General features: G+C 42.0%; 1 protein-coding gene across 1 annotated transcript; it reads left to right on the forward strand.

The window, feature by feature from the left end:
* Nucleotides 1–7,316: 7,316 nt before the first annotated feature.
* On the forward strand, nt 7,317–12,762 carry F2RL1 (F2R like trypsin receptor 1; the record flags this gene model as incomplete). Its single annotated transcript, XM_082301109.1, has 2 exons — nt 7,317–7,392; nt 11,660–12,762. 2 exons carry the CDS (start codon nt 7,317–7,319, stop codon nt 12,760–12,762), a joined length of 1,179 nt encoding a protein of 392 aa, XP_082157235.1.
* Between the last annotated feature and the right edge of the window lie 266 nt (nt 12,763–13,028).

Consider the following 13,028-nt stretch of genomic DNA (forward strand, 5'->3'; position numbering starts at 1 on the left):
TACTTTAGCAAACTGAGAAACATTAAAGGGCTGGTGGAAGTATATGCGTGAGGTACTGCTCTTTGAAGGTGACCAAGTGTGTGGTTCAATGTCACTCTCTTTGTGCTCTTTATCTCAGACTCAAAAAGCAATTATTCCCAGCGTTCACCAAATTTTGTGATTTGTGATTGGCATTTTTCCACACCTGTGGTCTAGCTCTTCAAAATGGGTACAAATCCCATGGGGTTTCTCAGAGGTCTACTGCTACTCTGAAATCTAGTTGGTGGTGGTCTTCCTTGGTGCCCCACCTCGTGCTTCTACTGCTGAGGTCCTGGACTTTCATTTGATTTGGAAAACTGTTGTCTGTGTGGTGGGGAAGCAAGAATGCAGGGGACTTGAACAAGCTTCTCTCCCAAAAGGTAAAAACACGATGATCTCAGCAAGTTTCCTTCTTGTTGCCTGACTCATGATTGCTCAGTAATGTTGAGCATGACCTAAGGATCTGAAGTCTTCCTAGGCAGAATCAGATTAGACAGGGTCTAGGGTCTAGATAGCATTTTAGTAGCTTTTTTTTTTTTTCTGAACAGAGGTACACCACTGTGAAACCACTGAAGGTGACTCACAAAGTAGAACACTATATCAAATCTTATTGTATTCAGATTCCAAACAAAAGTAAGACCACTGAGGTCAGTGCAATAAAGGACTGGGATTTTATTCTGCTAGAAACATTGTAGAATCACTAACAGCTGTGCCGGAGGTATTACTTCTGTGCTCAAGGCATCACTTGATTCCCTTGCCAGGATGAACTAGACATACCTACATCATTCCTGTTTGTCTAAACTTTAAAAGTGACAGTGATGGAGGTCCTACAGATTCTCTGGAAAATAAGTGCTCAATAAAACTGGTGCTGATTGTTAAAACATTTTTCTCAATATCTAGCTTTGCCAGCACTTCAACCTATTCAGTGAACATGGAAAACATGCCACAGCCTTGAACATACTTTAAGTATGTCATCAGGCCTCTCCACAATCTTCTTTAGACTAAAAAAGTCTTTAGAATACAAACATTCTTCAGGTTGTTCCAGTTGTTTATGTATTCTCTGGACTTTGTTGGTTTTCTTTCAGGAAGATTTGGATGGAGTAAAGAATATCCAACAAATAATACATTGGTGCTCAATGGAGCAGTAAACAAATTACATAGAAGTATGTTACAGACAGTAACCTTCGTTGATGCAAGACAACACTGTGGGCACACAGTATGCTTGTGATTCACTATGTAATGATTCAGATTACCAGAAGAGGAATTGTTATTTTATACACTCCGCGCTATATTCCTTCCAGTGTAGAGGTACAAACTACACATGTATTGTAATAAACCCATGCTGAAAACAAATTTCAAATCCCTTCAAGACAATTTTACAAACTCAGTCTAAACTAGTGGCTGTGCTGATGAGTTGTGAGCAATCTGCGCATCCCTTTCTCTGCATTCTATCCATGCAGACGGAGTTCTTCCCCAGTTTTCAGCAGCAGCAGAATAAGAAGTCAGTACTAGCTAAATAGTGGTATTTCAAATATATCTATACATGTAAGTAGAGGTGCAAGTACAAGATCATCTGTGTTTTCACGAGCACACTCCATTGAGAGCACCATAGAAAGACTGAATATGACGTCATAACTAAATCCATTTCAAAATGCATACACACAGGAATGCTGAATTAAGACTGAACAAAAGCCCAAACTGGAGCATCTCCTAACTTTCAATTGCTTGATTTTAATACATTAACATGTTTTTTTCACGTAGCTGCAGGCACACTTGAAGACAGATGTACCACAGGTTAAACAACTGGCAACACAAGTACAGAAGCACTGCTTAATGTTCTACTTAGACCAAACTGTTTTGTTAAATTCACAAGTCCTCTATCACTGCAAGGTCATGGTGAACAGGAGTCACCGCTATATTTCTATGCCAGCATGAAGCCTGGTTTGGGCCATCTATGTTTCTACTCCTCAGGCATTGGGAATACGTAACATTTTAACCTAGACCTTTAACCACATTTCTTCATCATGTCTCCAGCCCCACCCCTGGATCTTGCTTTTCAGAAAAGTGAAAATACACAAAGAGTTAAAAGCCAAACACAGAAAAAAACACAGGACACTGCTGGCAGAAGGTCAGGAAAATTAGGATGATACCCAATAACCATTAAGAGACCACCTAAAACAACCAATAATACCTATATGTTTTGCCAGCACAGTGACCCCAAAACGCCATAAATTACTGTGCCACTCACACTGGCATCTCACGGAGTAACAACTTAATAACACATCAGCACAATAGGCTTATAAAAAATGTATTTTCCACGGCCAGAATTTTAAAAATCTGCAAGAATCTTGGGATAGATGGGTAAGGGAGGGAATGGAACAGATTTCCTAAATACAGAGTGAAATAAAGTGGATCCTTGCTACCAGAGAAACAGAAAAAAAACCAGCTGCTGCCCATAGTCTCTCTTGTTTCCTCAGCTCCTTGCTGGACACACATAGAGCAAAGACCTTAGTGACAACCCTTATGTAATACCTAATAAGTCTGCCAGCAAGGCCAACCAACTGAACAGGGAATAGAGAGACCTGTTTGAAGGCTCAGGAAAATAAGCAAGAGAGACCACTTAAGATGGCACAGAGGATTTTACAAACAAGATACAGAAGGAGGAACTATAAAGGGCTTCATCACATTGAAATGAGTCATTGAAAATGCTTATTATATCCAGTCCTGATCTTGCACTACTAAAGCAGAGCCTTGCTGTAACTTAGTACCCTGCTACTCCCCTAGTTTCCAAGAAGACAGGTGGCTAGCCTGAGGGCAGGCTAAAGCACTGAGAGATAATGCATCAGCTCTTCTGAATCAAAAATTAAATTAGTTTTTAAATTAAATTCTTCACATTGTTTCATTTGACCCAAACTTCACCCTCCTTCCCAGAATACTTGCACTAGCAGCATTCTTTGAAGCATATTTTAAGTGTTGTGCCATCCCTGCAAGACATATTCATTTTTAAAGTTAGGGTATTTTTATTTCTTCTCCTTTCCAAAACCAAGTTCTTCTTTCTCCTTTAAAAAAAGAAAAAACATATATTTGTGTCAGACATATGGCACAACCAACCATCCCTTGCCTTCTCTCCCAACAGACATGCCGTATAATTAAAATAAGCTGCACACTAGAAACATATTTGCCATCTGAATTCAGAAACTCCCATGGAGAAAAAAAGTACACAAAACAAACTCTACATAATAAAAATGTTCCCACCCATTTATTCTAGCACTAACTTCACAAGTACTAACAAGCGCCTTGCAATGAATCCACATTCATTTCTTAATTAGTAAAGGGGTAACAAGTATCTTTGACAGTCACACATCTTCATGATTACATGACACCACCATGCTCTTAAAATGACTCAAGACCCAAGGAGTATATGCCAGAAGGTCCCCTTTGGAGCCCCTGTGCTAAACTGCATTAAAACCACACTCACCAGCTACTCAAAGTGCAAGGGAGGGTACACTTCCAGTGATGGCCTTTGTCTCAAGGTGCACGAGACTCTCATGACAACACGCTCCAAACAAACATTGATAAAGCAGGGAATTATGAGCTGTTGTTTACTTACCTGTCGTCAGTTTTGGGTATGCTTTGATAAGCCATGATGTGCAAGGTCAAAGCTCCCTTCAAGCTACTGTATTAAAGACAATTCTTCCCTACTCATTATAACATAGGAGTGTATATATATATTTTTTATATATATGCATATGTATGTATTACATATATATGTACACTGACATATATATATATATATTTGTAATGGAAAAAAAAATGTATAGCAGAAAACCCAAGAAATTATCAATTTGTAACTGAGAATCAAGGTTTCATAAGCCTCTACAGTCACGTACTTACTCTTCCTGTGGCAGTTGTATTTATCTCAATTATTATCCAATGAAAAACAAGTGTGAACAAGAACACAGTTGCTTTGTGTTCATGTAAAAATTGCTAATTTTCTTTCCAAATTGTTTGACAAATGACAAGCTCAAACTGCAAATAAGTTGGACAAATCAGATGTCTTCAATAAAAGCATCTAAAATCAGCAAGTTTTGATGCTGCACTTCTGAGAAGTCCTAGTGATTTGAACAGGGGTAAGACCATTTCTACCTTCTATTAAACATATCTTAAGTCATAAGGAAGAACTAATTTATAGATTAGAAGCGGGGAATCTTCCTAACAAATGCTATCCCTTCTGAAAGTGTAATAAATAATATCGCAATAAATTAAATAGAACAAAATCAGAACAAAAGCCTGTCTGGCACTGCACAGATGAAGCACCAGGAACTGCTTTCAAGTGCCAAAGACCATTGGTTTGCTATACAATCATAGAGTAATTTGTGTTGGAAGAGACCTTTAATAATCATCTAGTACAATTCCATTCCATGGGCAGGGACACATTTATAAGACCAGGTTGCTCAAAGCCCCATTCAACCTTGCCTTGAACTCTTCCAGAAATGTCCCATCCACATCTGTCTCTTGGAAACCTATTCTGCCATCCCACCACTTTCACAGTAAAGAATCTCTTTCCTTATCTCTTATCTAAACCTTCTTTTTATCTAAAAACATTAGCCCTTGTCCTATCACTACAGGTAAAATGTTTCTCCCCACATTTCTTAAAAGCCCGCTCTACATAAGGGAGCAATAAGGTCTCTCTTATAAGATAGGTTGATAGAGTTCTCTAATGTTAAAATCACCTGGCATTCCCTCTTACAAACTCCATTTTTAATTGGAAATCCAATGATTTTATATTAATGTAAGATTTTTAAGGGAGATTATCTTCACATCACTTACATGTTTCTGACACTTCTATGAGAAACTAGACAAATTACAAATCTATGTTGGCATAGTTTCCTTACACTCACCTGGAGCAAAGTCCAGAGCTGCATTTCCAGAAGAGGCACTTGCAGTGACACGTGCCTCTACACACAGCAGCACAGATTCTCCAGTTGCAGCTCTGGTCTGTCATGGGACAGCCTGGAGCCGATTTTGCTTAGCAACAGTAATGAATACTTTTCCCATGTGTTCTCAATCCCTTCCACTGTTGCTGGATCCAGGCAAAAGAGAGAAGGAGTTGTCTGCTTTGAATGTAAAGGGGACAAAAAGATGGACTGGATGGAATAAATCAAGAGAGAACCAAGAAGGAAAACTATGACTGGGCACTGGCAGGAGAGCACCGGCTACAGCAGAATTGGATGAGAGAAAGACTGACAACTCCTTAATAATAGAGATCTGAGAGGAAAAACTCTGGAGACTAGCAAAGGGAGGTTAAATAAAAAACCAAATGAAAAGACTACAGATCACTGGACAAAGTGATTAAAAGCAGGATATTAAATACCTATGAAGCAGTTTATAATGGTAAAGTAAATAAAACAGCACTGAAAGTGAGACAGAGAGGGAGGGAGTCTGGAGGGATGGGCTATGACTTTCCTAGTGTTTAGCAAGAAGGCTGCGACTTAGATGACAAATCTGTAAACTGACTTGTGTGGATGACAAACAGGAACTGTGCTTTAAGTATGCAGTAACTATAAAAAAGACGCAAAAACAAGAGGCCCTTGATGTCAACTCAGATGCCCGAAACTTCTAGTGCATTTATCATCTCTCTGTACTCCCAGACATCTACTCCTATCTGTATTTCATGACCATCGCAGAAAGTCCTCAAAAAAAAAAAAAAAAAAAAAAGAGGCAATTTTTCTCTTTCAGAAAAATGTAAAACAGTATATTCATATCATGCTCATTCAAAAAAAGGAAAAGAAAAAAAGCAATTCTATCACTATTTGAACACTGAGCTTTTTGCAGACTAAGGCAGAGAGAGCATTACTGTCTGGAGGTGTGAACCAAGGTTGAAAACGTGGTTTTATTTTGGAATCTGGTAAGCAGTGTGCTTGATTTGATGATACTGAAATCCTTCTACATTTGTATTTGTGTGCATAAATAGAAAACACTTATAACATTGTGTTCTGCATAATTTTTTTCTTGAAATCCCTATTTGCAAAACCAAAGGGAAGTTGGTGTAGTCTAAGCTTAAGTGAGGCTGCCAAGTGAAAACGTCCCTTACTGACCCTTTCTTACTTGGTCATGCCAGTACAGTACCATAAATGCATCTGGGTTAAGCAGCAATTACACATTTTCCTGCCCATCTGTCATATGAGAAATGCAACCCATATATGACCTATCTGGGCCCAGTGCTGTTTGACCTGTTCATCCATGACTTGGATGACGGGCCAGATGCCTCCTCAGAAAGTTTGCTGACAACATAAAGCTGGGAAGTGTGGCCAATACCTGGAGTGCTGTGCAGCTCTTCAGGACCTTGACAGACTGGACCCCATCAATGTCTTTAAGTATCTGAAGGGAGGATGTCAAGAAGAGGGACCAGGCTCCTCTCAGTCGCACCAAGCAATAGGGTAACAGGGAGAAACTGATGCACAGGAAGTTCCACCTGAACATGAGCAAGAACTTCTCTTCTGTGTGGGTGACAGAGCACTGAACAGATTGACCAGAGAAGGTGTGAAATCTTCTTCTCCAGAGGTATTCAAAAGCACGAGACAGGACAAAAATCCTGACTAATGCAATCCAGAGGACCCTGCTTGGGCAGGCAGATTGGACCAGATGACTTTCTGTGGCCTCTCCCGACCTGACCTGTTCTAAGATTCCACGATTCTGACCCAGAAGAGTAAGAAACCTGGAACGCACAACGCAGTATGTTACAAGGCAGCTGATGTAACAGACCCCACTAAACGCTCCTGGGCCCTGCCGGTGTGATCCAGAACAATTTTGCTCGGCTGCAGCAGCAGCTCGGCACGGACCGTGGCTACTGCAGCGGTGGCCGCTCCAGCCGCGCAGCTCGGCTGTACTGGGCAGCCAGGAGCCGTTAACAGCGCAGCAGCCGCGGGCAGGGCTCGGGGACAGGCGGCCGTGGGCGCAGCGCCAGCGGGGTAAGAGCCGGGACCCCCGGGAGCCGCTCCTCCCCTCACCGGCCGAGCGGTCGCCAGGCGCGGCCTGAGGCCGACCAGCAGCCCGCGGGGGTCTGCGGAGGACCTGCCATTTTGCGCCGAGCAGAACGAACCCCGTGCCGCCCAACCCCAGCCATTCCGGGGACACTGCCACCACCCTGTTCCGTGAGGGAGGGGCCCGGCCAGGGCCCGCCCGCCACGGGGCTGGTGCTGGGCCCGGCCGCGCCCTCCGCCCCGCCCCGCTCAGGTATCAGGTGAAACTGGTCGAGAGTGCGGGCGGAGTGGTGGCGGCTGGAGCGCGGTGAGAGGATGGCTGTGCGTCGCGGGTTGTGCCTGCTGCTGTTGCTGCTGTTCTGTGCGCTGCTGGGAGCTGCCGCCGGTGGAGGTGAGCGGAGCGGCGTGAGCGGGCAGCTCGGCTGGGGTCAGCGGGGCGGCCAGCGCGGCACCTCCGGCGGGCTCGTCCGCTCCTCAGCCGCGGGCAGGGGCGCGACGGGGCCCTCGGGGGGGCAGGTGTCTGGCCTGGCTCCGATGCGGGGAGCCCGGAGCGGACGGGGCGGGGTTCCGCGGAGTCGAACGGGTCGGATAACTCGTGCGGGTGGCAGAGTGGCTGCCGGGATCCGCTGGCAGGGATCCCCGGCGGGGAGGGAAAGCGCTCCACGGGCGAGCAGCCGGGCGGGGCGAGCAGCTCCCTCAGGGCTTGTGAGGCGCGCGGGGCTTTTTGGCTTCACCCGCCTTGTAGAGAACCGTGGAATGGTGTGGCTTGGAAGGGACCGTGAAGCCCATCTAGTTCCAACACCCTCTGCCACGGGCAGGGATAACTTCCGCTAGACCAGATTGCTCAGAGACCCGTCTAGCCTGGCCTTGAGCACTGCCAGGGATGGGGCATCCACTGCTTCTCTGGGCAACCTGTTCCTGTGCCTTACCACTCTCACATGAAGAGTTTCTTCCTACTCTCTAATCTAAATCTGCTCTCTTTTCATTCAAAACCATTCTCTCTAGTCCTGTCACTTAGTGGCCTTGTAAAAAGCCCTTCTCCAACCTTCTTGTAGTCCCCTCCCCGCCCCCTTATGATAAACATGAAAAAACTTTAAAGACCATGTTCTTGTTTTTTTTTTTTTTTTCTGTGCTCTAAAAAGCTAGGATTCTTTTAAAATTGTTATTCTATATTATTGCTTGTTGAATTTAAGTGCTGTTTGAGGAAAAAGAATCTAAGCAGTGAAATCTAAGAAATAAGCAGAATATTTCACTGCATGATGTTAATTTTTGGCCACATTTTATAATAAACCCCACTGCCATATCTGCATACCTTTGCGCTGTGTCCTTCTATATTTTATCCTGGGCTTATTTACCTAATAAAATCATATGCGTAAAGATTGTGTAAATATTGAAGCCAGCCATAGGATATACGTATTGAAGCCAAGTATACGTCATATTTTCTCAAGGGATAGATATAGGTACCTGCAAATTGTGTTATTCAGAGCAGAGTTCCTGAAATTATACTGCCACTTAATAGCCTAACTGTCTGACCTGGACGAAGTGAGGAATTTGGAATTCTCGGGGACGAGGGAGAGAGGGAAAAGTAATGTGCACAAAAGTTTTAGCGGGGTGCTTGATATCCTGGAGTAGGGAGCTGAACTGAGCTGAAAATGTGATCCCATCCCAACCACAGGAGATTCACTAAGCCAGAGGCTTATTGTGACAGATTTCAGACAGGCTGATGCCATTATGGCATTGTGTCGAATCTGGATTTTGGATCTGCAGATCCAAAAACCAGGATAATCTTAAATTTAGCCCTGTGGGGGTATTACTACCATGAGTAAACTAGTTAATTTTTGGATACTCCGTGGTGCTGTCGCTTTTGTGCCTGCAGGGTAGGCATAATCCTGTGTTTGTTATGTAGTGGGTTATATCTTCTGGACAAATGGCAAAGGTATTGAAACAGTCCTTTGTGGGCGGAGAATACGCTTTTCCCGTGGGCAGATTAGCAAGTCAACCGCATTCTCTGTATGTGAGTCAAGCAGAGTGAAACTCGTCTTGGAAAAGAGCTCGATTGTTATGGAAAACGGGAAGTGGTGGAAGAATAAGAAAAGGATGTAGAAAATGCACATACCTAACAAAGGATTGGTTACTCGGTGAGGGAGTGTTAACTGCAGGGAAACAGGACACTGTCTCCCTATATTTATTTATAGGGTGCTAGTTGGACTGAAAAAAGCTGCCCAGTATCTGTAGTCAGAACTTTTGAGGCTCGAATTAAAGTTACATAAAAACAAGACTTGGTCTCTGCAATCACTGTGTTTTAGAAAGTAGAATACAACAAACCTTTGTCTCTGTTCTGCCACTCTTGCAATACGAAGTCTTGTCTGTGATTCAGGTATCTGTCCATTCACTTTAGTGTACCTCTTGCTGTAGTGTCACACACTAACAGTTTAGGACTTTTTGGTGAGGTTTTTGTTTTTTCTACCTACCCTCTGAACTTCAATTACAAAGCATTGTTTTATATGTGATCACAAAACATTAGTAAGAACAAAGTGGTAGTATTTGCTCTTCTAGTTCTCTATAATTTAAGTCTTTGGAATGGAATAAAAACAGTATGACTGCAATTTGATAATATCAACTACTTTCTGATGGACAGGTGCTTAACATAGCACTGTAGGGTACATTTTCTTACTGTATCCTTAGGACTCCTACCAACTTAGAATATAGGGTCTGCTTCCAAGCATCTCCAGAAACGTTCTCAGCTAAGCTGTAGCCTGAGAAAATCAGCATTGCTTACCTAATTATCGCTTCAGTATCTGGTATCTATAAGCTATGTCCTTCAGGCTGGTTTTATGGCTTCTCCTATTCACAGCTCAGGTTAGGGAACCAGGATTGCTGCATTATAATTAAACTTTGCAGTCCTTAACAGTATTGCTGATGTAATCATGGGGCTTGAATATCTGAAAGGAGAATTTGTATAATTCTGCCTTGTTGTAATTACACCACATATAGACCAAAATGACTATTTGGCATTTGAATTAATTTTCTTTAGAATGGTTGTTTTGTTAGGATAATTTAAGCTTCTGTCTTCAGTCTACTGTTTGCAGTCTACTCCAAAGATTTGTCCATGTTGTTGTACTGGCAAAAAGTTTTCTTACACCTCAGTTTTCCAGTGAAGGGGGCCTGGGCCTGGAGATTTTTAAGTGCTGAAGTGGATCTAGGCTACCTTAATTCAAAACTCTAAAAAGCATTAATATATATGTATTTCTGTATACATCTTCAGAAGGTTGCAGAGTCTAGACAGGAGTCTAATGTTGTACATCAGACTTTTGCAGTTATAATTTGAAAGGAACAGCTATCTGAAGTGGGCTACTTTGGGGAATCTATACTGGGAAAACACTCATACTTGTGTATTTACGTATTTCTTGTGTAAGAATTCTTTAAAATGTAAGGTGTATGCATTTTTTTGTTCTGGAACTGTATCAATTATTTATTAACAAACAGGTCATGCTTCAACACTGTTCATGGCTGTTCACTGTTCAGGTACTCTAAAAGATTCTTTTTTATATTCCAGCTGAGGGGGGGGGGTGGCTAAACAAATCCACAAATATTGGTAGAAACTGAGTTTAGAAATAATTCTCCCAAAACCAGTCAACTTACATGTCCGTACAGTTCAGCTGTATGGACTTGGATGTCTGTAGGTGACTGACTTTTTGTAGGTGTACTTTTGTAGGTGACTGGAATGGTGTACATTCAAGGACATTGTCTGCCTGTGCAGTTTAGCCTGTCAGCAGAGGAGGACTGTGTTGTGCATGCAGGGGTTCCAAACTGGGCTGAAGTCTGTCCTACAGGACTCAGCAGTCAGGAGCGCCTGGCTCTCCCATTTGATTTGTAAGCTCCCATAGCATTTGAAGAGGCAGAGCAAAGCTTGTTGTGGCAGCTGATTGTGTATGAGGCAGCCTTAGCTGTCAGCTCTACCAACCAACACTTTGCGTAGAAACCACAGAGAGCGTCTCTCCTGAAGGAGATTCCAGACAATGGACCCTATTGCATCTTTGTGCACAGAGCTAGTATGTTCAAGTTTCTGTTCAGATACACTGTAATGTGTCATGCCCTAGGGATCACTTCTGCATGGCCTTGGACATGGCATTCTGACTTTCAGTTTTAGCTCGTCTGAAGGTAATATCTGCTCTTTATACTGCATACCTGATTCTGAGCCATCTAAACTGGCAAAGCTTCTACTGCAGTTACATTAGCCTGCTGTGAAGTTCTGTAAGTCCCAGCACTCAGGTAATCTGGCACTGCTGTGTGAAAAGCTAATGGTGCCCTGGGATACTTGAAGCAGTTTCTACTGTAACTGTTCAGGTGGTAGGAGAGCCTGTCAGCCCATTTTAACAAGGCATTTTTATTATCACTGATGACATGGAAAAGTGTTTTGGTTGCTGGTAGAATCCTTGAATAGGGATAAATATTGTCTTTTGGATAATAGATTTAAAACAAATAAAAGATAAATTGTCAAGTGTTTGAACATCAGTCTTAATTTTTCTGTTGATAAGGCTGTTCGCAAATGTTCAGAGTAAATTGATGTATCTAATTTATTTTTTAAATGGGCAAAAAGTCTGTACTTCAACAACACCAACAACTTTTTTTTGTTGTTTTTTTTTTTTTAATTTTAGAGAATAATAGATCCCGCAAACAAGGAGGAAGAAGTTTCATTGGCCAGAAAGTTCCAAATACAAATAATTCTGAAGAGTTATACAAGGTGGATGAATTTGCAGCAGAAGTCCTCACAGGAAAGCTGACTACGGTTTTCCTTCCCATGGTTTATATCTTTGTGTTTATAATTGGTTTGCCAAGTAATGCCATGGCCCTCTGGGTCTTTTTTTTCCGAACAAAGAAGAAACATCCGGCTGTGATTTATATGGTTAACTTGGCATTGGCAGATCTTCTTTTTGTTGTCTGGTTCCCACTGAAGATTTCATACCATCTAAATGGTAATAACTGGCTATTTGGTGAAGGTCTCTGCAAAGTACTTGTTGGATTTTTCTATGGAAATATGTACTGTTCCATCCTCTTTATGACATGTCTCAGTGTACAACGGTATTGGGTTGTAGTGAACCCCATAGTGCATTCCAAAAAGAAATCAGAAATTGCTTTGGGCATCTCCATTGCTATCTGGATACTGATTTTGTTGGGCACCATTCCATTGTATCTTGTTAATCAGACAACATATATTTCAAATCTTAACATCACAACCTGCCATGATGTGTTGCCTGAAAATGTTTTGGCTCATGATATGTTCAATTATTTCCTCTCACTTGCAATTGGACTATTTTTAATCCCAGCTATCATCACTGCTGTCGCATACATACTAATGATTAAGACCCTGAGTGCTTCCATCGTAGATGTAAGCACTGGGAAGAAAAGAAAAAGAGCAATCAAACTCATTGTTGTTGTCCTGTCCATGTATCTCATCTGTTTTACACCTAGTAATGTGCTGATTATTGTGCACTATTTGCTCCTCAAAGCCTACAGCCAGAGTCATCTGTATGTGTGGTACATAACAGCGCTCTGTCTTTCCACTTTGAATAGTTGTATTGATCCATTCATCTATTATTATATTTCAAAAGACTTCAGAGACAACCTGAAATATGCTCTTCTTTGCCGAAGTGTGCGAACTACACGGAGGATGCAAGTGTCTCTCTCATCAAGCAGATACCCCAAGAAATCAAATTCTTATTCTTCAAACTCAAGTAGGACCACTAAATCAACCTACTGAGTTTAATCTTAGAAAAGTGAACTTTTATTATTACTGATGAAACTATGTGAGTGACAATAGACTTACTTTGTACAAGAGAGTCTGAAGGAACATCTCTGCATTTTAATTACATTAAAGCCTGGAATTTGGAACTGACAGCTGCTTATTTTGTGCAGAAATCATAAGCAGATAAATATTCCTACTAGACTGGGGGGAAAATAAAGACATTTCAGATGCTGTGCAAAAATGTTGCTGACCTAAAAGTGAGTTGTGGCTGAAGACATTCT

Source organism: Coloeus monedula, assembly GCF_965178545.1.
Source record: "Coloeus monedula genome assembly, chromosome: Z".
NCBI lineage: Eukaryota > Metazoa > Chordata > Aves > Passeriformes > Corvidae > Coloeus > Coloeus monedula.